The 27,711-nt window shown below is 35.3% G+C and overlaps 1 protein-coding gene across 2 annotated transcripts; it reads right to left on the reverse strand.

Moving 5' to 3' along the window:
* Positions 1–679: 679 nt before the first annotated feature.
* On the reverse strand, positions 680–27,418 carry Hsf2 (heat shock transcription factor 2). 2 transcript variants are annotated; one of them, XM_090338204.1, is made up of 12 exons: positions 27,243–27,418; positions 21,468–21,576; positions 21,250–21,377; positions 20,458–20,582; positions 18,346–18,421; positions 14,696–14,757; positions 13,159–13,246; positions 10,444–10,592; positions 9,810–10,049; positions 8,916–9,021; positions 2,004–2,088; positions 680–1,672 (listed from the first exon to the last, which is right to left on the reverse strand). In XM_090338204.1, exons 1-12 carry the CDS (start codon positions 27,333–27,335, stop codon positions 1,377–1,379), a joined length of 1,557 nt encoding a protein of 518 aa, XP_090194330.1. In that variant the 5' UTR covers positions 27,336–27,418; the 3' UTR covers positions 680–1,376. The 2 variants fall into 2 exon arrangements, with proteins under 2 accessions (XP_090194330.1, XP_090194331.1); XM_090338205.1 differs by lacking the exon at positions 680–1,672 and adding an exon at positions 4,521–4,596.
* Between the last annotated feature and the right edge of the window lie 293 nt (positions 27,419–27,711).

Genomic DNA, 27,711 nt, shown 5'->3' on the forward strand with positions numbered 1-27,711 from the left:
CCTGGAGTTTGGCCTAGCGGTAGAGTGCTTGCCTTGCATGCACAGAGACTGGGTAGGGTTCGATTCCTTGGTACCACATACACTGGAAAAACCAGAAGTGGTGCTATAGGCTCAAGTCCTAGCCTTGAGAAAGCCCAAGCACAGTGCTCAGGCCTTGAGGGCTTAAAACAAACAGGAACAAAGCAGATGCCCAGTACCCTGATTGTCTCTCAAATACAAATTATGTAAGTAACTGATCTAAAAGGAGGAGGTATTTTGACTATATCATCTCTCAGGATAAATGTTGTGGAACTTTAGTGACAATCAGTGATAATATTCTTAGCTGCAACAAGGAGGCATATTCCAGTTCTTTATTAAAAACAGAAAGCAATCCTGTATAAACTTGAAACAAAGACCTTCAAAATAAATTTTTTAAAACAAGAGGATTATGAGTGTGGCTCAGTGGTAGAGGACTTGTATATCTTACACAAGGACCTGGGTTTAATCCTGAGCTCTGCATAAATAAACATTAAAGATAGAAACACTGAAATATACTTTTTTTTTCAGATGAGACACAAATATCTTGATGTTTCTCACGTTAAGATGACAATGGACAACAAAGCAAACTTTTTACTATAAGCAGGAAAAGTATTTCAAGTAGCTATCAAGTCACCTTCAAAGAAGACACATAAACAAATACCAGTGCTCAATGTTCATTCTATTTATTTTACTAAATAGTATGCTTCATAAAAACACAAACCAGAAAACTTTTATTATACTAATCTAAGTGGACAGGGTTGATTCCAACCCCATCCCACAGTCTTTTTTACATATTAAGGAGCTGGAACCGTATCAGTGAACACTTGTGTACACTTTGCCTTTCTCGTTAAAAGATGAATAAACATCTCTGAACATAAATGAACTTTTCTGAACCAAGAGACAAATGAAGCTTTACAAGATACAGGCACTTTATGTTCCCAGTTTTAAAAACAAACCAAGTGAAATTTTTTTTGATAAAAATAACTGGAACAGAGAAAATTTTAGGTTTACTATTAGTTCTATTGACTTTACAGTCAGATGCAAACTGCATCAAACAAAAAACAAAACTTTTAACTGGAGCAAATGATCCTATATGTAAAAAGTTAGAGAAAAATGCCATTGACTCCAACTTAAAGATATGTCAATAATGTGTATTAAGTTTGTATACCTCCAAAGCTGAGTAACACTTGCAAGCTTTGCAAGAATGTGTGGTTAGTGAGAAAAGCAAAAGGTGCTTATTCCACAGTATCTGATTAAACCAAAACATTTACCAAAAAAAAAAGTACCAAATGATACTTTAAAATAAATACTTCATCATTTTGATGAATATGTACATGTAGAGTCCACTTCCAGGGGATTTAACTATCTAAAAGCGGCATATCACTATCCAGTGGTGCAGGAGCAAGTTCACATAAATAAAACAGAGTAGCTTCACTAGCTTCAGCTTCAGTCAATGGCTCCAGGCGAACAAGCTTACTTTGGGTTGGTTCTGGGTCCACATTGTTACCCAGAAGCTCATCAACTTCTATAGGTTTATCTACACAAGACATAACTTCAGATGATGCTGTTGTACTCCCTTGTTCAAGAGCAGCAGCAGGATTCCCATCGAGGAATGCAAGAAGTGGAAAGGCAGTGTACTGGATAAGTTGCTTATCTATAAAGATCAGGAAAAAACCTTTACATACCCAAACAAGAAATGACATTACATTTACTAGCCAATTTTAAAACATAAAAGTCAGAAAAATTTAAGGGTTTCAATTAAGAAATGGGGTCCTTCTAGATCAAGAGTAAGAAAAAATGACTTCAGTTTTTCAATTCAATTTTCTCTATATTCTAGAAACTTGAGACAATGTAAAGTCAAGCTTACTATAACACTGTTGATTATGACAAGACTTTCCCTGGCTTACATTAGTTTCAATATAAAATTTTTCTTTTCTATCCTAACTAAAAAATAACACATAATTTAATACTAACTCTATACCTACCTGGTTTGGACTTAGATTTTCTTCCATCTTCAGAAACTGGTTGAACTATATTGTTCTTTGTAGGTTCTATTCCTTTATTCTCAGACTAAAAGAAAAAAATTGTAAAAATAGCTGTTTCTCATTTTATACTCCTGAAAAGTATTATTTTTAGAAAGTTGATTTAGTATGTAGATAATGAAATATTATCTGAAAGGGGAACATAAGATAGACGAACTAGAAATTTCAGTAGAGATAAGTAACCAAACCAGTTAAAAAATCTGCCTTCAAGAGGAAGAAAACCAGACCTGAACTAGGATGGCAGTATATATGAGGAGTATTTCTATAGTAGAATAGACAGGATTTGACAAGGCAATTATAGGGATGAATCAAACACAATCAGTTTCAATTACTAACTGAAAGATAATCCATTCTTTAAGCAATTAAATATATTTTAAAAGTATCAACTAAAACAAATATTACACAATTTTCATGCTAAACAGAACATTTAAGATAATTATATTTGGGTAAATATATAACAATGATAATATCACTAAAACTAGCCCTTGTCCTGGAAGCCTCAAAGTCGAGGTGGGTTTTCTTCTTGTCATTTTAGTGTCTCAAAGCTCGCACCCACCCCCCACCTTTTAAACGCTTCTTTCAACCACAATCTCTTTACCCCTGATAATCATAGATGAGTTCAACCTTTAGTAATATTAAATTCTTCATATGATTTTTTTCAATATTGTTCAAACTGAGGTGCAAAGGAGTTGATTCGTCTTTCTCTTTTGTCCTTTTTTAAAAATAGCTGTCATTTCCTCCATATCTGCAAACCCTGCATTTCTGAATGCTGGTTAAATATGTATAGTGTTAACATCTATACAAGTACTTCCTGCAACTGTACATCAGATATTCATCATAATATTAAGCAATATAAGTTTTCAGGATCCAGAAATGATAATGTCCTTATGATCAAATAAAATGAGTCATTCCAAATATTTAAATAAAAATGTTTCACCATTTAACATTCACAATAAATACATAAAAACAAAATTAATTTTTATACTCCCTAAAGTAGATACTTCCCAGGGATACTCTAAAACATGAGTACCAGAACTATAGAATCATTTGACATGAAAATTTATATTCCTTAGTAATGGTTAGATAGCAGTACTAAGGAACACTGAATGAAAAGATATCATAATCCATTAAAATGACAGATGATATGCCAGTTTCTACCATGTCATATATCCATTAAAACTGGAATGACAGATGATATGCCAGTTACTAGAACTATAATAAAAGTCTCAACAGAACAATATATATTTTGTTACATTAATTACTCTGAAAACAGTCTAAGGATAGCTCAATGTCTAATAATAAGTGTACAGTAAAGCATGTTCACTAATGTAACCTATGACATGGTCTATTATGTCAGTTACTGACAATATGATCATATATGTTTACTGCTAAGGTGACATGGAATTTTATACTATAAAAACAAGCATGAGTCCACATGCCACATTAAGGACATTATGTTTATTAGAAAAGGTTTTACTGAAAGTTTCTTTTATATTTTATTTAATTAGTTTACATATCTAAAACTGCTTTTTATACTACAACTAGTTTTATACTTAATTGTAGCACCAAGTAGTTCAAAGAACATGTGAAAATATTAGCTGTCTCTTTACATAGGAAGTATGCCAGGCACTGCTTAACTGATCTAAATACAAAATGTATAATCAATAACTTAGTTTTAGGTTTGTAATTAATACAGGTAGCTAACTAAAAATACAGAAAATCTGCCATGAGTCATGGCTTAGTGGTATCTTGGCTAGACTATCAAGTGTGAGAACTCTGAATTCAAACTGACATAACTAAAGAAAAGGTAATTGAAGGGGGCCAGTGGTTTATAGTTCTCACCTATAATCCTACCTACTCACAAAACAGGATCAGAGGCCACTGTAAACAAGAAGGAACGCTGGAATCCACCTTCAAAATAACTAGTAAAAATCAAGCTAGAGGTGTAGCTAATACGGTAGAGTCCCAGCATAGCAAGGCCCTGAGTTCTAACCCCAATATATAAAAAAAATAAAATAAAAGTAAAAACCCTAGTTAGGGTTGTTCCTCACACAACAGAAAAGTTCAACCTCATGACTTATTCATTCATTTGCATGTATTCATTTTTACAAAAATCATGACTTCTATGATCAGGAACTCAGACTTGATTAACTCCATAAAGAAAAGTAAGGTTCCTAAACAATTATGTGTAAATACAACATGGATTACATTAAAATTCTATACTACACTAGTCAAGACAATAGCTGTACAAAATAACCAATTGCAAACATCTATTTATTTCTAATTGCCCTTAATATTCATTAAAAGCTGGTTCTAGAGTCTCCTACTAATACTTGCTAAACCCAACCAGTACTGTTATTACCTTCAATGACAATCTTTATAGCTTAAGAAACAAAAAGGTCAGAATGTCATTCTAAACTCTTTCAATCTGCCTTTTCTATACTTATTTCAATGATATACCTGAACTGGCCAATGGTGGTGATTTCCCAGCAGATATGGTCATACTTGAGAGCGACTCTCCCATGTGCCAGGAGTACTAGGCAAAAACAGAATAACCAAAAGCTAACTTTCTAACTATTCTGTTCACACAGAACGAGGTAAAAATGTATATAAAAAGATTCGTAACTGAGTGTAATATTATCTATTTACTTTCTAGGCCTTTTTCGTATTTCCACAGCGATGGTTCCTGAGAGACATGGATTATAATTTAGCTTTGTATTACTGATGGAATGTGTTGGATTTATTTGCATAGAACTAGTGAAAAGCTAGATCAAACTAGAAAAGATCAAATTATAAAGATGATAAATTTAAAAAGAACTGCATGTGAAAAAAATTTTATAGAACCATATTGAGTGAAGAAGTGTCAGACCTGTATTAGTAAGTTTCTACATTAAAAAATAAAATCAGGAGAGCACAAAAAGGAAAACAAAAGCAGAGCAAGCTGGTCTAAGGCACTAGATGAAATTTTATGTTAAGAATACAAAAAATAGTTTTTTTTTTCTAGTTCCCACCTTCTTCATTATTCTCCACTTGTTTTTATTTCAAGTTCTTCTCTCTACTTGATTCTGGCATTATGAGGCAAGTGAGGGTTAAATCCTATGCTCTGATAACTAAGCCTTCATCAAGTACCTTTTAATTAGTGTATAGAATCTGACAGTGGAACTTAAACCACACATCAATTGGAGCCCTCTGACAAAGTGGGATATCTGTTTTGTTTTTTTTTAAGGGAAGATAAGTGCTAATTATTCCTTAGTTCACCCAGCTTATAAATGTTAACTTTAAGTCATAAACTTCAAAATCAGTCATTCCATGAGAATTTATTAAATAAGTATCTGAGAAATAATGAACATCATTAAGACATTATTCCTGCTCTCTAGGAGCTTACAATCTAAACAAGGTAAGACCAACATTAAATAGCCACAAATGTACAGATACAATCCAATATGATTAACAAAGGGTGATAGGGCTTAAAAGTACTATGGACTTAAGAGACTAAGGGAAGAAAGTACACACACACACAAAGACATGTGATCAAACAAAAAGACCTGATAAAGCTATGTATTTATCAGTTCCTATAAAAGAGTTAGGACTTGGAATGGAAAAGAGAGAGAGGAATAATATATATTTACACCAGGTTATATTCTAGAAATGAATGAGCCAAGTCCAAATTGAATAGTAAATACTTAAATTCAAGCAAAGCAAGACTGTTGATGAGGCCAGATCCTATCAGTAATGAGAGACTTTGGAATGGCTAGATCAAGAGAATGTAGGCATTAGGTTAGTATTCTCTAAGAATGAGCAAATGGTTCATGAGGTAAAGACAGAATGCAATGTAGAGAATCCGTGGGCACATCTTTTCTCCACTCTGTCTACACTGATTACTCTCCGTAAAGTTCTCTGAAAGCTTACAATAGGAATAAAGCTATTACTGTTTTTTTTCCTATTTATTTTCTTCTTCCCTTTTTGTATTATTTACTGATCACTGAAGACTTTAGGGATTCATAGTCTTGAAAGCAGACAGCAACACGATTACTAGTTTCTGTCAGCTCGCTTTTCATGAGTGCAGAGGGGCATCTTTGCCTCCACTTTGCTCCTCGAGAGGGTAGGTGCTAGAGAAAGGCCAGTGGTATAAACTCCTTTCTTCCCATCTTTGTTCCTCACATCCTACTCCCTGACTTAGAAATAATTACATGTGTTACCAGCAGATACATGGTAGAAAAAACTATAACACATCTGAAGAACTAAAATAGCAAACTGAATTCTAACACAATACTGAACTCTACAGAAGCCACAAACTACAGTACGCTTATTCATATGACCATCTTTATTGCTAGCTCAGAACACAAGACAACCTACAATAGGATAGTTTAAAAAGTGATGGCAGTAAAACTTAATTCAAGGATAAAATAAAGATTGTAGATGAGAGAATACAAAAATACAAAGTTGGGATGGCTTGTGAATGTTACTTTGGAAAAACAGGAATGAATAGATGAGATAAAGGAAATTAAATCAAGATAATTCTATGACAACTATCCTCAGTGGGTAGATATATTGATGTTTGATACTATAAGAAGAAAGCTGCTGGGTGCTGGTGGGTCTTGCATGTAACCCTAGCAACTCAGGAGGCTGAGATCTAAGGATCGTACCCTGGTAACAAAGTACCCATGAGACTCTCATCTTATAATAACCACTCAAAAATCAGAAGCACAGCTGTAGCTCAAAGTGGTTAGCTCGGGGGCAGTGCTTAGTTCAGGTCCACGACCAAAAAAAAAAAAAAAAAAAAAAAAAAAGATAGCTAGTTTAAGGAATGAATAATTGATTTCAAGCACATAATCTGTGGATACAACTGATAATATCAAAGGCAAAAAACTGGAATTTAAGAAAAGTTTGTTTTTATTAAGAACTTGAGATAAGACATTTCAGAGTAATCCTACAAAACCAAGTATCTTTACAGGAGAAGCAAAAATAAGAAGATACAAAATTGTCTCACAGAATGCCCAAAAGACTGCAGGATGAAAAGCTCTTAGAGAAAACAGAAAAGAGACGAAAGAAAGCAAAAGTTTACTACCTTTAAAATGAACAAAATCAATTTTTGCATAATACTCAAAAATATTATAATACTACTATCAGTGTCAATTAGTTAGAATTCTTTCAATTGCCCTTCATGTTAGGAATTAGCTATGTACACTTTTTTCCATGTTTAGTAACATAAGCCAGGAGCAGAATCCAGTCCTGTATGATTCTAAACAAACTTTCTTCCACTAACTCATTAGATTATGAAAACAACCAAATCAAAACAAACAAAAAATACAGAACACATACAGCCTACTCACTATGGAAAATAAAACAAACAAAAAAACCCAATACCTAGGAAACAATGTTAAAAGTAAAAAAGCCAGGCATTTCACAGTCATAGTTTCAAAAGAGAATGAGTAGAAATAGAGAATATTAATTTCTAAAGTTTTGTAGTGAAGACAAGAATAGTAAAAGGGCAAAGCAAAATGGGAAAATGCTTGATTTTTAAGATCTGTATCTACTGAAGGAAAACAATAAATTCAGAGGAAAAAAAATTGAGAGGCAGATGACAATAATATAAATTAGCTTAACTCCTCAAAGCACACAGAACTGAAAATAGCCACAGCTTTTGAGAGGACTAGGGCACAGTAAATTATTTTTTGAAAACAAGGGAAATTTAATATAAATAATATTTAAAAGTTGAATTAAAACAACCAAGAATCTCCAGAATTATAGGATTTCATTCTAGAGGAATCTAAAGGAGAGATATTCTAGGCAAGTGTCTTACTACTTAAGACACATCTTCAGTTGATAAGAGAGAGAGATTCTGAAAGGTCTTCAGATTGAGTAGGAAAAGAGTGGATAGAATTCACTTACAGTGTTCACTTGTTAGTATAGGAAGGAAAGCTATATCATATGTGGTGCTGATGATAATTTCATAAGAGTGACTGTATCATGTGACAATGACTGATGAGAAACACAGATGTAAAGAGTGAAATAATGAAATAAAGTAAGGCTGAAGTGGTAAAAAAGGACAGATTCTTTTAGCCTCATTGAAATACCTTTAAAAGAACAAGACTAGAATCTTTTGAGATTAGAGAAGTTATATTATAAGGCAAGAATACAGAAAAGAGCAAAAAGAAACCTTTCCAGAATAAAGACAGAAAAAAAGAAGAATGTCAGAGACAGTAGAGAGATCAAGGTTCATCTGAGCGGGACCAGGCTGAACTACATAAAGTCTGAATAAGGTATGAATGAAGAGTGTAATGCAAGAGAGAACTGAGAAAGATGGTTAGACAAAGATTTACAGTTCAAACATTTCTAGAATAGAATTCATACAGGTAGTGATAAGGATTAGAGCAAGAAGCCTTGGGACACAAGATACACAATATAAAACAATATAGCAAATGTAATAAAATACAGTTGAATGGAAAATTCCAAAGGATTAAAGTGTCCCCATGGTGTTTCCTAGTTAGGTACTTCTAGTTCTAATTTCCACAGATTTTTATTCAACAAGCCATTACTTGTAGAATAAAATAGCACAGCAAGAAGTCCAGACAAGACCAGATTTAGTAGCACTATAGAATAGAATAGGTTACTAATTATTAAGTGAACTGCTTCTCAAAGGCAAGTAGTGACCACACTCCTTAAATGTGCAAGTAGTGACCACACTCCTTGAATGTTCCAAACAGATCATCATCTCTTCTGGTAGTATTCATTTAAGAAAGAAAATGCAAAACAAAAACACAGTGCAGAATATAAAAACAAGAAAAAGACGTATTGGTTTTTAAGTAATAGGAATAAGTTATCAGTACAGCAAAAATTATCCAGAGTACCTACATCAACCAGGAGATCTGGGTCTATGCTAAACTGTCTTCCTGAGAGCATAGCTTGGAAGTCCTCTAAACTGCAATCAATACTGTCAAGATAATCCAACAGCTCAACTCTAAGGGGGAAAAAGAAAAGATTAAGATTGAATATTTATTAGGTTTCCTTATTCTTACATTTATAGTCACATTACCTTACTAGCTGCTGTATGCTTACCATTTATTAAATTTGAAATATTCCATTGAAAATTTGGGATTTCTGATAGTTTGAATGGGAGCTTTTATAGAAACTTCAGTGTTCTGCAATTAACAGTCTGATATACTTTTACCTTCAAACTCAGTCTCTAATACTTCTATGCCAATCACTTTTATACTAATTTCACTAGAATACTGGCTTTCTTTTTGTCTCCTAAGTTCTTTAATGGAAATTATACTAATCCATAGTACCAGTAGAAATACAATCAGAAATACACACTGAAACAAATATTTAAAAAATTTGAAGAACTATAAACAAAAACTCCAAAACTAGCCAGGTGCAGATAGTTTGACTATAAGCTTAGCTTATCAGGAAGTTGAGTAAAAAAAAGTCATGACTCAAGGCCAGTCTAACCATTAAAATTTGAGACAATAACTCAAAAATCACTAGTGAAAAATGTTTGAGAGTGGATCAAATGGTAAAGCACCAGCCTAAAAAGCACAGGCCTTGAGTTCAAACATCAGTCCTGCCAAAAACTTTTTTTAAAAATTAAAAAATCCAAGTCTACTCTTCAGTTAATTCATTTCATTTTGAGGCTCAATCTTAACCAACAGAAAAACAGATAGGCAAAGTTTATCATCTGAACTAAAAATACAATACAATGTGAAGTTCAGAAAACAATTAGTTCTACACATCTATATGAGCACTCACTTTCCTAAAAGATTAATGTTATCATTCAAAATGGAATCCATCATGGTCACAGGATCTTCTGTGGTCAGATTAGATGACCCATTTAGCTGGACAGCACTAGACATCAGAGGGTTGGTGACATCACTTCCTGAACTGAAGGATTCTCTTGCTGGTTCACTCTGATCTAGACTCTGAATGACAGGTGCATACTCATCTTCATTGTCATCTTCAACAATAACAATATCAGGGTACTGGCTACAGCTAGATCAGTAAAACAAGAAAGAAGAACCAATTACAATTTAAGACAAATTCAATAAATTCCCTCTTTCCACTATTCTCCATAGAAATTTCTCAAAACATATATCAAGAGGCTTGTATTTCTTAGGTAGATCGCTTAATCATAAATATTGATAGTTCATAAAATACAAAGCCACAAATATCAACAAAAGTTTAGTTCCAAAAACAAAATTAAGGATCAACTCATCATTACTTATTTTCTTTGTGGGAACGGTTTTATCTGACTTAATAAGTTGGCTTAATTTTCCAGTTAAATAACCTAAATACGAGATAGGTAGGTACGTACTACTCTTCCAGAAGAACTTTAATTAGAAAAGTGGACAACATTTTCACAAATTTTATCTCACAAGCTCCTTACTTAGAGGTATCAGATAGAACATCTTCATTAGTTTCTGGGATCACTGCAATATTTTCTTCATCTCCATGATCATCAGTAACATCATAAATAATGATGTCATCAGAAATTCGTTCTCTTGTCTTTAAACCTTCAGTCCTGCTGTGTGGCACCTTAAGAAATAGGGAAAAATAACAAAATCAAAAGGACTATAAAAGGTATCATTTAAAAAACAACTGCAAAGATAATACTTATAATTACATCTTTACTATAGATACAATAAGCAAAATAACAAGGTCCTTTTCTCTAGACTTTTATATTAATGGATACAAACTCAGAGACATGAATCATTTTATCTGCATTCTACATAATTACTACTATTATTGTAATACATCCTGAAGACAACATGTTGAAAAGTATTTCTATGGAAAAATCTTCAAATTCTAACATACTTTTATTTTTTGTCAATCCTGGGGCTTCAACTCAGGGTCTGGGTGCTGTCCCTGAGCTTCATTTTGCTCAAGGCTACAGTACTCTACTACTCAGCTTTTTCTGAGTAGTATTTTGGAGTTAAGAGTCTTCATGGACTTTCCTGCCCAGGCTGGATTTGAATTGAAATCCACAGATCTCAGCCTACTGAGATTCTAACTTTTAATACCTAAAAAGTAAAAACAAAAATTTTGGCCAGGAAGGCAGCCTAGTGCTATAGTGCTTGCCCAGCATGCATGAAGCCCTGAGTTTGATTCCTCAGTACCACAGAAAAAGCTGGAAGGAGTGCTCAAGTGGCAGAGCAATAGCCTTGAGCAAAAGGTGTCCAAGGACAGTGCTTCCGCCCTGAGTTGAAGCCCCAAGATTGGAGCAAAAGAAAATGAAAAATGAAAAAAATGAAAAAAAAGTTTTAATCTCTCAAAACTTGCAAACATTGCCAGGCACCAGTGGCTCTTACCTGTAATCCCAGCTACTCAGAAGACTGAGATCTGAGAACCTGAGGATCGAGGTTCAAAGTCATCATGGCAAAAAAGTCCCTGAGACTCTATTTCCAATTAACCACCAGAAAACAGGAAGTGGTGCTGTGGCTCAAGGAGTAGGGCAGTAGTAGCCTTGAGCTGAAGAGCTCAGACCCAGAGTTCAAGTCCCATGAAAAGAACCCCCCCACCAAAAAAAGACTTTCAAGCATTTTCAGGTATGTGTCAGCATAGGAATTATTTTGCCACAAACTGCTGTTTGATATGTTTTATTCTTATTAAATGGTTTCATCAAGAAGAAATGCTTCAATTTTTCTATAGCTAAATGTCAACTTGACATTTTTTAACATAGTTTTAAATTTTTTATTAAGATACAGGTACATTCACCAGGCCAGTTATCAATTAAAAAAAGTCCAACTCTGTAACCCAAAATTATTGTAATATAAAAAATATAATGTAAAAATGATTATAACAAAACAGGTTCAACACTAGTTAAAAGACATAAAAGATATGAAACAGTTGTATGTCAGAGCCTTTGCCTACCATCCTAGCTCTCAGATCTGGGAACTGAAATACAAGGCCAGGACAGACAGACAAATCCTCAAAATCTCATCTTCAAGTAACTAACAAAGAGCCATAGTAGAGGACTGGCTCAAGTTGTACAGCACTAGCCTGAATGAAAACAACAACAACAACAACAACAAAAACAACAACTGCATAACCCTGTGCTCAAGCCCAGAACTACAGGGGTAAAATCGAAGTAGTTTAAAATATATAAATCCAGTTAGTTAATAATCTATATCAGCTTAACATTCACTTTCAATATTATAAGCAAGACTGATACACTTGATTATTTAGAAATTTAAGAGGGACTAAGAGTCCCTCTTAAATATAATACTACTTTGTCCAAGAAGAAAGTCATTTTCTTAGTTCAGTAATAAAATCCAAAGCAATATTTAAGAATTCTATGACCTAAATGTAACAATAGTAGCTCAGTGGTAGAAGCAGTTTGCCAGAAAGCTGGACAAATTCTCCAGCTTGTGTCAAAAACAAAGGAAAACAAAAGTTTTAAAATTACTAGAGCAAAGCAGCCCATTTAATGCATATTTACCAAAAAAGTTGAAGACAACTAATAAAAATTATACAATTATAATAACAATGTTCAATTTTTACAGGCTTAAAATCCCCAAAGTAGCACCAACTAAAAACAGCTACACTGGATTCAGTGGTACAGTGCGTGCTTAGCACATTTAAAGTCCAGGGTTCAAAGCAAGCACACACACACAGACAACATTTCAAAACAAATGAAGGGCCGAAAATATGGCCTAATGGCACGGTGCTTGCCTAGCATGTATGAAGCCCCGGGTTTGATTCCTAGGTATCACATACACAGAAAGAAGCCGTGGCTCAAGTGGTAGAGAGCTAGCCTTGAAAACAATCCAAGGACAGTAGTACCCACTCAGGCCCTGAGTTCAAACCCAGGACTGAAAAAAAATTATATATATAAATATATATTTATATATAAATATAAATACAAATATACATATATAATCAGCATAGAAACAATGCTAAATAGAAAAACAAACTTGGAAACAGGCAAGTAGAACAACTATATTTACAATAATTTTAACTTTAATTGAAAGCAGGTAATAACAAATTTAATGATTTAATAGAGCTACGAAATAAACACTTACATTAACTTAACTTCTTTGAAATACTGCCATAATAAAATTTAGTTTGAGAAAATAAATATAAAATATACATTAAAAATTACTTTATGATGGTGATTATCAGCTGGTTCTTTGACTATGTGCTGAAATAGATTCTTCTTTTGGGCTCCATTAGTGTTTAGAAGTAGAGACCTAGAAACCAGAAGAATATTCAGAAAGCAAAAATAATGATTAAAGTTTACTTGACTAGCAAATAAAATTCTTCAGCAAGAAAGCACACAAATGATTTTATGTATCTTAGGAACAGAAACTGGGGATGAGACTAAGACTTTTAGTTTTCCATTTTCCCACGTAACTTTTGTTAAATACAATATAAACAACTCCAGAAGATACCTGTCTACTGAACCATACAGTTGTTTATAAACTATAGTTACATACTAAAAGTAAACAGGGAATACTATTTAATGGAAGTAGAATTAAAGCCGCAAAGTTCTAAACATAAACTGTAACAAAATCTTACCATTATAGTTTCTCGTTTGTTTTTATGCCAATACTTAAACTAAGGGCCTAAGTAGTAAAAACATCCTTAGCTTCTGCTATTAAGGCTAGCATTCTACCACTTGAGCTACAGTCCACTTCTAGGTTTCTAGTGGTTAATTAGGTAAGTCTAAGGACTTTTCCTATTTGAACTGGCTTTAAACCTCAATACTCAGATCTCAGCCTACTGGGCAGCTAGGATTACAAGTGTGAGCCAATAGCCAACTATGCCTGTTGACAGTTAATTCTTCTGGCTTAAATGTGACATGGGCCATAGTACTTAATATGCCAACAGGAACCAAAAATCACTTATGCAAGAGATAAAATAAAATAAATTGTTATTATTTTTTTCCTGACCAATGTTCTTTTCCTAAGCTTTCCTTTCACTTGGATTTTCTAATGCTTCTCTAAAATGCTAATATGAAAGAAAACTGATTCTTTAGTAACCATATGTATATTTGAAAAGTTAGCACACAAGGGCATCCTTACCCTGAAAAAGTAAGAAAGATGTCGACATTAAGAAAACACAAGTTAACACTATTCTAAAAACCCAAAATCTGAAATGCTCCAGAGTTCAAAGATTCTTGAGCATCAACATAATGTTACACGTGGAAAATTCACCTGTTCTCATATGAAATTCAAGCACACAACACTCAAGTTTTCCAGGGTCCCTACAGGGGGAAAAAAGATTCTCCCAGCCCTTTCATTTGCTTAATATATAAACTTTGTCTCATGCACATATTTAAAATATTGTATAAATTTACCTTAGATTAAGTGCATAAGGTGTGTATAAAACACAAAGAAATGTCAAGTTCAGACTTATATCTCACATCACAAAGATATTTCATGTACATGCAAATACGCCAAAACCTGAAAAAAATTGAAATCCAAACCACTTCTGATTCTAAGCATTTCAGATAAAGGTTACTCAACCTTTAAGATAAGTCTTAAGATGTTAACAATATAACTTAACAATAGCTGTCTTTTTGGTACAACAGGCATGCATTCAGCAAATCTAGGACATTCGTGTTCAGATACTACTAGTTATACACACTAAACTATTGATCTATGTATACATCAAAATGTTTTATCATAAAAACTTACCTTTTACGCTTTAAGCTCACAAGCTGGTTATTCTGAACTAATGTAACAATAAACTGGACAATCTGAAAAATATAAATAAAAACACATTACAGAACCAATCAGTCTATATAATGAAGTCTTATGAATTCAGATGATAGATGTTCTCTATTCTAGGTTGAATTATTTTTTACACACTGACACTGGAATTTGTATGCATATTATGAATAAAAAATACTCATCCAGTCAGTCAGTTCTTTGTTTTGTTGAAGTCACATTTTATTTATACTTTACAAAAGTTTATACCATGAGGCACAACAATAAACTGGTATGATAGGCAAAATTGTTTTCATAATGGGAAATATAATTATGGGGCCAAAGAAATCACTAATTTTCCCCAGAGATCATAAAGTTTCAAGTTAGAAAAAGTTATCAAGATTACAGTTGAGATGTATCTGCCAAATTTTTTTTGCTGCTCATAATCACATGATTTAATTGTAACACCTGATTAAATTTATAAGGAAATCTATTAAACTGGCCAAAATATGCATATAAGCATTCATATTTTATAGCATTGTCTCTTAAAATTTAGCCTAATCCAGCAGCAGTGATTTAGGAACATGGTAGACATATAAATTCTCGGCCTTACTTCAGAATTACTGAGTATAAAATTTCAAGGGTTCAACTCGATAACATGTTTTAGTAAGCATTCTTGTTGACACTGATATATAAGAACCATTACTTATGATATATGTGTGGTATATATGGTATATATTGTTAACTTCCTACATAAAAATGCTAAAAAGATAAACTATGAAAAGCAGTGTATCACTGAGAGATAATGAATAAAATCCAAGAATGGCTGAAGGATAGACTCTGAAGACTTGCTTCTGAGCTCTGTGAAATGTATATTACATGATTAAAATACTGTTACCCATTAAAATACCTATATATACCTGAAACATTGTGTATCTCGCTCCAAAGAGACTACTGAAACTAAATGGTTTGCTTTAATTAACTTTCAATATACTTTACAACATCTTTAGCAACCTTGAGTTGTTAATTCAAGTTAAAATACAAACAGCTCTAAACAAGGACAAACCTTAGGTTTGTAGGTTATCCTTGGACAATCCAGCTTGTTTTTATTTTTTTTAATTTTTTTTTCTTGTGTGATTGTTGTTCTTTTTTTATAATTTTTTATTGTAATTAATAAAAGGGTTACATGATATTTGCCATATAGAAGGTGCATTAATTCACATACATTGATACCCTTTCACATGTCTTGGTACCCATCACCCTCCCCCCCCAAATCCCCCTACCCCGTCTTGGTTTTCCCCCCTTCCCTTTCAAATTTCAAATAACCAAATAGAAATAAATTCAATATATCAGATAACAATATGAGATACCCAAGAGACAGCAAAGGAGATGAAAGATAACATAGTACATTAAGGACAACAATCATTCATTATATGGCTTTTGTTTCAGTATCCTGGAGGTCCCAGAGCTTGTTTTTCAAAATTTATGAATGTTACACTAAAATTCTAAAACCATTAGTGGATTAGGTATAAGAACATGAATCACCAGCTAAATATATACTCTATTAGCTTTTGTTGGTCAGTTGTGGGGCTTGAACTTGGGGCCTGGGTACCATCCCTGAGCCTCTTTGTGCTCACGCACTCTACCACTTGAGCCACAGCACCACTCTGGTTTTTGAGTGGTAAATTGGAGGCACAAGTCTTACAGGGACTTCTGCCCAGGCTTCAAGCCACAATCCTTAGATCTCAGCTCCAGAAGGTAGCCGGGGTTATAGGCATGAGGCACTGGCACCTGGCTATCTTAGTTCTTTTTAGATACTTCGGCATCATAAGTACAGATTACACCCCCTTGTCCCCAGGAGTCATTTATAGCAACTATTTTTGGAACTTGAAGTCCAAGTGGTGGTACCTGACAAGTATAACCCCAATTTCCAAGCCCACTTAGTGCACCCCAAGTAGCGAGGATGACAGGACTGAGCTGTGTACCAGCAGTTGGGAATTTATGTGTGAGTGGAAGTTATATAATGCATGACAACCAATGATATTTATGCTACCTGTAGAAATGGTCCTGTTGTTAAATGTGTGGTTTTAAGAACTGGAATTTCCTGGTATGCTAAGGTTTAAATGTACTTTTGATCAATGTAAAATCAAAGTATGAGGCTAGTGTCCAGCATAGTTTCTCAGACTCTATCTCAGTAATGGTTGGGTGCAGTTATGGTTTGTGCCTGTTTTTTCTCTTGGGATAAGAGCACAATGGCTGAGTGCAGTGGCCCATGCATCCCAGTGATATGGTTAAGCACAAGTAGAAGAATCAGTCACTCCAGCTCTACCATGAAGATTCTACTTCAAAAACAGCAAGAAACTGCAGTCACATCTGAAGAGGTAGAGCACCTGCTAGTAAGTGTTACCCTGAGTTCAAGCCCCAGTATCAGAGGTAAAACAAACCAACAAAAGCTAATTTAAGCAAACAATATTATCATGCACAAAAAGTTGAACTGCAATGTAACCATTTTTACAAACTATCTGTGCTGTGCTTTCAGGGGGAAAAAAAAGGAGATTAAAGAATATTGTAAATTAAGGCTGGGATGTAGCTCAGCGGCAAAGTGCTTGCCTAGTAAGTACAACATCCTGGGTTCAATCCCCAGTACCAAAAAAAGAAAAAACAACAAAACAAAGTAGTTTAAAAGAATATTGTAGTCATAGAAGGCTTAAAAATTAGTTCAACATTCAAGTTGCATCCAACTTTATTCACTCCTCATTTTATGAATTAAAAACACAGAAAACTAGCATATCTACTCTTGACTACAGGCCAAGGCTCCAAGTGCTATTCCTCTCTACCCTAAGCTTGTTTCACTAGATAAAGATTTTATCAGTCATAGCTCTACTTGTAGGTCAAGGGCCTTTTAAGCAGAAACAAGCTCTCCCCATTCTCATCTTCAAAAAGACCTACTGCTTGGTCTAGTTTACTCATAAGCAAAGAAATAGCTGACTTAATGGATTTTATGTTTCATCTCTTATTAGCAAGTCGATATACAAAGATGAAGTCACAAGCACACAATACCATTAATTTTAAGCTTACATACTATACTAGTATCTAGAATTCATTTTACAACACTATTTGCTTTCATGCATAGACTAATAATGGCATACATATAATGAAAAATATTGCTGAATTTATAATCTGGTCAAGTAATACAAAAATTATAGCTATTCCAGTAAAAAAGTAGCAAAAATCCACAAAAACCTCACAAAGACTATTTTATAATAAGCATATGCTAAGAAACTAGCAGCATGTTAAGCTACTCAGCACAAATTATTTTAAAACTGTTCTACCAGGCAAAATGTTATTTACTAAAAGCCACTGAAACAATATCTGAGAATATGGATTAATCATCTTAATGAGAAAATGGGTTATGGTATTAAAAAGCATGTATGTAACTGGTCTTAATGTGATTTCTTATCTGTAGAGATATACATACATGTATGTATGTATATACATACTATAACGTATGTATATACTATGGTATACATACATACTACTAATTATTAAATAACAAATTAAACCCAATTATTGGCTACTCATAAACAGGATTTACTAAACAATGTGAATTACAGTCACAAAGAAAACAAAATTCTTACCTTTCGAATAACTTGTTGCTGTTGTGCATGCTTTGCTCTTAACTCTGATACCTCTTTCCAAAGAGACTCATTCTCACTGTTACAATTTATTTAAAAATCAAACGAAATAAAATTTAATCAGAAAAACAAATTGCAAAATCATTAATTTAAAAAATGATAAGAGACGTACTTAGAAGGCAGAAGATCATGAAACCAAGTGCAGCCTCGGCAAGAGTGAGTTGTAGACTTAGCGTATGATACATACTACCATAATAAGATTCTGTCTCAAAACTACAAAACCAAATGCCTGCCCACCTCACCCAAAAATAAATGTTGGAGGCTTTTTACTATATTACATATTTATATGAGACCGGCAAAACTTGTTCAATTACATTTCTATCATGATATCTTAATACAACCCCAGAATCACTCCATTATTATCTATTACTTATGGAGATACGGACATAAAATTTAAGACATATATTCCTACATTTACTTAGTAGTAGGCAATTTAGTGCTTTGACCACCTAGTTCAATATTTTATGTTTAAAAATAAACTAACCTTTAAACTACAGCTACCAAACTGACTTTAGACCTTGTGACTCAACTTATAAAACAAAAGTGACATTTACCTAGCACTTACTATGCTCTAGGCAGTGTGCTAAGCATTTTATGTGTTTTAATTATTTAAATCCTTCTCTAAACATTGCCAAGAATGGAAACACTATCATATTTTTGTAGATGAGGACAATGAGGTGCTCAGAAATGAGAATCTCAGAGACAATTCCATAAATGTTAAAGACAAACCAGGCTGCCAAACTCCAAAACTATATATTGTCTCAAGCAAAAATTAATACTGTGTGTTTAAAAAAATAAATAACCGTAATCAAACCAATGACTTTAAAAAATTGAAATTGTGCTATTGAATATTAGTACAATTGTAAAAAGATAAAAGAATGATAATCCAATAACAAAACACTTAAATTTTTCATTTTTTGTTAATCTCTACAAATGACACCTTCTTCCATCTGCACATTTATAAAAGATGTGCATTCACACATTGAAAAAGACTTTTAATCATTTACTAATTACTGATATTTTTCAGACTAAAGTTTAAAGAGGTTCTCCTGTTATAATAAAGTAGGAGGAGATGGACTAGGATTTCAAGGATGAAGGGCTGAGAATATAGCTCAAATATTCTAAGCCTAGTACCACCCCAAAAACATTTAAGAAAGATTCAGAGATATAATTTCCTTGGGAGCAAAATGAGTCCAAAGTATTTAGCCAACAAGAAGCCAGGAAACAAAACTTAATACAGTAATGGCATAAATACTTACAGAAAAATGTTAAAAAGGAAAGAGTAAGTGTTATTCAAACAAGGAATCAAAATGCCAGATTATTTTTAATGAAGATACTTCAGGAAGGAATAACAAATGCCCCACATTTGATACAGGAAAGAAAACATCTAAAAATATAACTTTCAAGCTGTTAGCAATTATTAAAGAGAAAAAAATCTCAGCTACTTAATAAAAGACAAGTAAACATACATAAAATACATACAAGCTATTATTGTGGTAAGGTAGGAAAGTGCTACCTAGTAACGTAGTAAAATTTTTTTTAAAAAAGTATGTTTCTGAAAATTAAAACTTTGAATAATACTTTTCCAAGACTATGTAAAATAAGCATCAAATAGGGCAACTATCGCGTGTGTTTTTCTTCCTTTATTTTGTGTCCTACTTTTCCTGAGAAGTAGGTCATGTCAAGGAATTTTAAGAAGCAGCTATAAAAAACAAAAAGAATAAAAAATATGGATAGTTATGATTTTTTAATGTAGACCCCAGTTTGAATATGAATACTGTATGTACTCTATATTTTCTACACTAAGTTATAAATCTACTGTTTCAAAAGCAAGACTTAAGAACGGGACTTTTCTGGTATGCTAAGGTTTAAATGTACTTTTGATCAATGTAAAATTAAGATTAAGTCTATCACAGCTTCTTTTTTTCTAATTTCCCCCAAACTAAAGAAAATATGTGTGGAAAAACAATAGCACTTAAAGCAGCAAATAACTGGAATCCATGACACACATACTTAGTATTCTATATTAGGATTTTATTTGTGAAAATACTTTACCTTTTTAATTCTGAAAGCCTGGACTCAATAGTTTCTTGCTTTATTTGAACCTTTTGAGCACTACTCATAATTTTTGTTAAATCTTCCTGGCGAATTTTATTTTCTTCTGGTTTTGAAGCTGAAACCTTTCAAAAAGTAGATTTAGATAATCAAAGTGTACTAAAAATCCATAACTGTAATTCTAAGAGGGTTTTATATCCCATTAAAGAAGTTAGATCTGGTCTTAAAAAGTATAGGACAGAATTCTTAAAAAGTATAGGACAGAATTCTAAGAAAAGAATAAATTTTGTAGTTTGGTAGGAGAGAAAGCAAGGGATAATTACTTCTAAGTGTCCAGGAACAGAAACAACTTAAAGACCATTTTCCTTTTCTTTCTGACAAACCATGCCAAAATTCTTCATTTGTACATTCCACCTAATTAAATGCATGCAGTAATAGCTACATAGCAAGCAATTTTCTTTCATGGTCTATCTAATTTTTAGGATTAGTAATACTGATGCCTGTTATGGCAAAGGGACTTAATACTATGGGCATACAATACAGAACAAGGAATTACAGTACAGAGAAGTTCTTCGGAAAGCTGACATATTAGGCTTACTTACAAAAAAGTTTGAGGACTGAGACCTCAGTATAATGAGCAAGGAGGCAAATGGTGGGGGCAAGAGATAAATTATAAAGTTTTATTAGACTAATTCACCTATAATATCTATGGTCTTCATTTCAACAGCTAAACGAAAATCTTGGCAAGGTACATTTAAAGCCTAGTTTAAATTTATGTTCATGACATCTCACCTTCCTTTTAATGTTCTCCAACAAGTCATCCTGGCCTTGTTTGAAGTAAGGATGTTGAAATTCAACAGGACCATCTCTTTCCTGCTTTACAACTCCAGAGTCAATGTGCACCACTTTACGGAACCCATCTGAAAAAAAAAAAATCAAATGTTAGTCTAAAAAAAAGATGGTTAAATCAGTGGTTGAGAACAATAAAACAAACAGAAGATCCTACTTACACATATTTAGTTGTCTTACAAAGCTTGCCATATTATTGTGCTTAAAGTACTTGGGAAGAATTTCTTTGGAAAATCTTTGTTCATCTAAGACCAGAAAACTTTGGCCATTCTAAAAACAAAACAAAAAGGATCAATTAAGGTCTTCTAACACATATGCATGTATGCATATATAAACATAACACACACACATTCAAAAACCTGCCCAGGTTAGTTCTAGATATTTTCATACCAACATTCTTTCCTTGATAATGGCAGTAAAAAAAAAAAAAGCCAAATTTCTATTAACTAGCAATTGTAGTTGTTTGCTTTTTTACTTTTTTACAATGTAGAACTGAGTTTTGAACCAAGGAATTCACACTTGCTATGCTGGAGCCATACATTAATAGGTCCAGCCTGTGCTTGAATTTTGTACAATGTCTTGACTTCCTGCCTAGGGGTATACCTGAACTACAATGTGCCTACTTCTGCTGGAATCACAGATACATGCTACAATGTCCAGTTTCCCTGTAAGAGATAAAGATCTTAGAATTTTCTGCAGGCCTGGAAGCATCTTAATTATCTCAGCCTCCAATATGGCACTGGGATGACAGGCGAATGCTATTGGGCCAAGTCATGAGTTGAGGAGTCTCACAAATTTTTCTGGCCAGGCTGCCCTTGAACTTTGACCTTCATTTTAATTAGCCTCCTAAGAGGCGGTCGTTGTTAAGTGTAAGCTACTAGTTTGGCTGCAATTAAACTTTGATGTAAACCCTACGCCAAAAGCTGCATAATTTGCTAAAATACTATTAACAAGTATTTATCAGTATTTTAAATTTATGCAATTAGTTATATTTGAGACTCAACACTTTAATATTATCTTTGTTAGACATAATTGCATTTCAGTGCAAGAAAATGAAAAACTGTAAACCAATTCAATAAGGTATCTGGCTCCTAGATTAATAATCACTACTATTTTTCCCATTACCACCCCTCCCCCACACCAAATTGTCATTAAAACAACACAGAACTGGAATTAATACACTTATCAACAGAAAAAATTATTTTAGCAAAAATGCCACAGCCATTCAATGGAAGAACAAGGCAGCTTAAAAACCTCAATGTTCACACACAACACCATAAAAGTTGGACTTTTACCTGATGCCATAAAAAAAACTAAATATGAATGGAAGACCTAAAGATAACTGATAAAAGAACAAAAAAAGTCAACTTTACAGAAAGACTTGCCTCTTCAACTGTCCTAAAACATCCGCAAATCTCACTCAGTTTATGTGTCAGTTATTATCATTCCAAGTTCATTCTTTGTTAAAATATGGAATGGAATCTCTTAGATATTTTTCTTCTGTCATATTGCCAAGCTTTGTCTATCAGCAGAGAATAGTATAAAGATAAATAGAGGAGGAAGAAGTTCTCCTTTCTGATTTTATTATGACCTTGGCAAAATCTTGAATGCAAGTTAGCTCTCAAGAATTACTCAAAAGAACAATTTTTCTTACTACACTGTCTACCGGTACATGTCAAAACAATGTCTCTAGTAAGGTATCTCCTTAGGAACTCCTGTTTAGAGTAAAGGATTGACAACACACTTTTTTTTTTTTTTTTTTTGGCCAGTCCTGGGCTTGAGCACTGTCCTTTAGCTTTCTCAAGGCTAGAGCTCTACCACTAGTGTCTCCAGCACCACTTCTGGCTTTTTTTTTTTCTTCTATGCATGTGGTACCAAGGAATCAAACCCAGGTCTTCGTGCATGCTAGACAAGCACTCTACCACTGGGCCAAACTCCAGGCCCTGGTTGGCAACACTTTTAAAGGGCCAGATAATATATTAGGCTTTTTGGTAATAATGTCATATTATTTATAAAATAGATGACTGGCCTATATGAGATGTAGGTGCCCTAGAGTTCTGATGTGTGCATTTCCAATCAAGTCCACCAGAATAACTCCAGTGACCTCTGCTCAGTGGAACACTTTCTTCAGTAAGATCAGCATCTTAATCTTCAGTGAAGGGTGTTTAATTAAGCATTCTGTCTCAGCCCTATTAACAATGGCTGCTCTGAACTATTCTTTACTCCAATTCCCTGAAATAGCTACTTTACTAAACCTCTCATTCTAAATATTCTGTAGATTGTTGGGTTCTAATTAGACTCTAACACACACTTTCTGTTTATGGTGATTTATTTATTTTGCCAGTCATGGGTCTTGAACTCAGGCCCTGAGCACTATTCCTGGGCTTTCTCAAGGCTAGAGCTCTACTACTTGAGCCAAAGCACCAATCCCAGCTTTTTTGTATGTATGTGGTATCTGGGTCTTCGTGCATGCTAGGCAAGCACTCTACTACTAGGCTAAACTCCTGGCCCTGATTTGTTTTCTTTGGGTTACTTATTACTACCTGAAATCATATTCCTAGTGTGTTTGCTTTTTTTTTTTAATCAATATTCTCCACTACAATGTGAACTCCATAAAGGCAGGCACTTTGGTGCATTGCTGAATGAATTTGTAGTATCTAACACACTGACTAATCTTAACGGATGCATAATAAAACATTTATGATTAACTTACTGAATAAATCTTTAGCCAAATGGACTGTATTCTATATTTAGACTTTCAACTTGTGTTTATATTAAATGGAGATCTACTCTTCCTTACATATACTTCTTATTACTCCTAACATCCTGTGTCTTGTCAGGATCAAGTAGTGCAACACAGAACTTTCCCTTACTCCTCAGCATGAAAAAAAAAAAAAAAAAGAGCTCTTACCAACAGACTGGTACCTTCTTAAGGCTTGTCACGAATGTTAGCAGCCTTTCAAAGAAGTAGTAACAGCTGGCGTTGCCAGTGTCTAAACCTCTTGGTACTTCCTGTTGAATACTCAAAATATTCTAATAGACTAATGCTCAGCCTCACTATATGAAAAACATTCTTCAGAATAGAAATTTATAACTTTAATTCAGTCTGTAACTTAATGTTCACCATCCATTCCTTAAGACCTCAGCTCATCTCTCCTACATGTACAAATAAAGATAAATGTAAATAAATCTCTCAAACTTTCTGTTGGTCTAAGTTGAATGTTAGATGCTACATATGTGACCTTTCTTATTTTCAGTCTAGAATACTAAAATAATCCAACAATTGTTGGAATGTTCACTAATACTAGGATATTGAGAAGTCTAAATTCATCCCACAGACACCCGTGAAGAATTCTGGTTTTGTTCCTTCTTGCCTACGTGTATTGTGATCCATCTGCTGACTTAAGAGGAAAGTACTAGTGGAGAATGCCACAGGGAACATAAAAACTTGACAGAAATCTGTGTGAGGTCTTCAACAGAAATCACTCTTTGAACATTTTCAAAAACAAAGGTAGGAACTCTGACAAAACAATGACCTGTCAATTCTTTCCTTCATTTACAGTTTCAATTCAATATACAGATTATCAAATTTAATCGTAAAAATTGTTCTTTAAATATCAGTATTCATGTTCATTCTCCATAATCTCTGTCTGAATATCACATTTTTTTAGTTGCTTCTAGCTTAACTCATGCCCTCTGTTTAGGACTATGCCATGTTTAAAAGAACTATAGGAAATGTTCAAAAATATTTATTAAAGTTTCATCTCCAATCTAAGTTAACTATACAATTACAGCTAAGTAATCTAACTAGACCAAGCCTACAAATCCATCTCTAACATTCTGTTCAAATATAACTTCTTTTCTTCTTTGTCCCATTACATTTTTCAGATATTGTTCTTGACTTAAGGAACATCTAATTAATGGTGATCTAGCAAAGTCACTGACCTCACCTGACTGACCTCTACATTCTGACTGTTCTACTGGCATATGAGGAAAAACAAAACAAAACAGGAGCTGAGACTTAAGGGGATTGATAAAAATGAAATGGCTTATATATTCAGTTTAGATTTCATAAAATTAAATACACATGGGTTGGTCTGATATCCTCCACATTTAATATTGTTTAGAAAGTAAAAATCCAAAATATTTTAACTGAGAACCTATTAGACTTGCTCACAACATACTGTAATTAAAACCAATTATGAATATGTATAGGTAGATAGTATTCTAGACAGTGCAAAAGGTATGCTAGCTTGACTATCACAGTCAAATTTTTAATATAAATTCATGGCTGAGCACCAGCCTGAGCTGATACTTCGTTGTCAACTTTTAATCCTTCTGACTGAGGGAAAGCATGAGACATCTATTTATTTTAAGTACATGCTGGTAGCTGCCTTTCTTATTTTACTTCTCACTGTACAACTAAAAAGAACTCATGCAATGTTTACAACACAGCATCCCCTTGAAAGGATTAAAAAAAAAAGTTAAAATCCCAGAAAATAATACGGACTACAAAAAAATTAAACTCAAGGTAAGAACTGAACAACCGAGTCTAATTAATACAAGGTTCAAAATACAATGGTGGGGTAGATTCAGATACTCAACAGATTAAGATAAAAAGTAAATAAAACTGGAAATTGGTGTAACAGAAAAGGAACAAAAAAAAGGAGGCAATATTTACTTAACATATAAGAGTTGTCAGGCATCATTCTTCAAGTCCTTCCCTATTCTTCTCAAGAACTGTAAGCATGACCATATGCCCAAGTAGGTGACTATATACCCTAAGTGAAATACAATCTACACACACACACACACAAAATGATGCCAACAGTCAGTGAATATATACTACACCAAACAGACTATTCTAACTACTTGGCTTAGGATCTTAGTCGTGGCTACGAGGGGTCTGGGTCACCTCTTCTCTTCGATGGTCCATCTGTGGACCTGAAACGGAGGCCCGATGGGATAAGGGGCTTGATTAAGGTCAGTATCATCCTGGTGAAGCCGGGAGAGGACCAAACTGAACGAGGCATTCCCACTATCCCTGGGCTGGTAACCATTTAGTGATTTTTTTTTTTAGCTCTGAAATTACTAGACTGTCCAGTAGCATTTTTATTATGATTTTAAGATTACACGAAAGACACATTTTCGATTATTTGCCTACTTTTTTCCTATTCGATAACTCTTACAAAAAAACAAAAACAGAAACCCAAACCCGCTGTGGATCATCAACCTACTTCCCCCAGGCTGGTGTCCCTGCCACGGACTGACGAGGCGCACAGAGGGGCGTGTGGTGATTACGCGCGCGCGCGGGCGCGTGTGCGGCGCGCGCGTGGAGTCGGGTCGCGCAGGAAAACCATTTCCCTGGATAACACCCCCCTTCCGCCCCCTCCACCCCGCCGGAGGTGGCGGGTCCTCATCCCCGGGGCCGCGGGGGAGGCCGGAGGATGAGTGTGCAAGAACGTGGCTGCCGCACAAGAGGCTGGCCGCGTCCCCGCGGCCTGGGCGCTGCCCGGCCTCCGCCGACCCCCCCACCGGGGCGGGAGGGGGCCCGTGTCCCGGCCGGGTCTGTGCGCCGACCTGGCGGAACCGTTAGGAGCCGCCCCTCCCCCACTGCCCCCTTCCCCCGCGGCTCGCGGCGGCCCCCGCCCCCTCCCTCCTCCCGTCCCCGCGAGGACAATACCGGGGTCCCCCCCCCGCTCTCCCCGCGATGCTCCCGGCGTAGACAATACCGGGGTCCTACCCACCCCACCCCCCCGCCTCTTCTCCGCCCGCTCCCGCGAGGGCCCGGGCCCAGGCCGCGCGCGCCGCCGGCCGGACACCGCCGCGGGCCGCCCAGGCCTCAAGACGAGCGGCCCCGAGAGGAGTCGGAGACCCGACGGGGGTTCGTTCAATCTCCGGACGCTCGGAGGCCGCCGCTGCCCGGTGGTCCGTACCTGGCTCCAGGTGATGAACTCGTTGGTGTGGGTTTCCTCCACCAGTGTCCACAGCTTGCTGAGAAAAGCCGGCACGTTCGAACTGTGCTTCATTGTTTCCGAGGAGCAGGGATTCCAAATTCTACCCCCGAACGCGGCGCGGCCGAGAGGAGGAGGCAGTGGAACCGGCGGCGGCGGCGACGGCGGCGGCGACGGCGGCGGTGGAGGTGGTGGTGGCAGCAGCAGCTGCTACTGAGAACGCCTACCGCGCAGGCGCAGCAGAGCCGAGCCCCGCCCCCTTTCCTTCGGTCCCGGCCGCGTCCTAGCCTGAATGCCTGGTAACTGCGCGTGACGGACAGGTCTCCAAGCTCCACCCCGGAACGCTCCTTCCGCTCCGCTCCTCCTCTTGACCAATCACAGGCGTCGAGCGCCTCAAACAGAAAAGCGACTGGATGCTGCTGGCGTAGAGGGGTGGGAGCAGAAAGGGTCG

This window comes from Megascapheus bottae, chromosome 8, assembly GCF_031878675.1.
Source record: "Megascapheus bottae isolate mThoBot1 chromosome 8, mThoBot2.hap1, whole genome shotgun sequence".
NCBI lineage: Eukaryota > Metazoa > Chordata > Mammalia > Rodentia > Geomyidae > Megascapheus > Megascapheus bottae.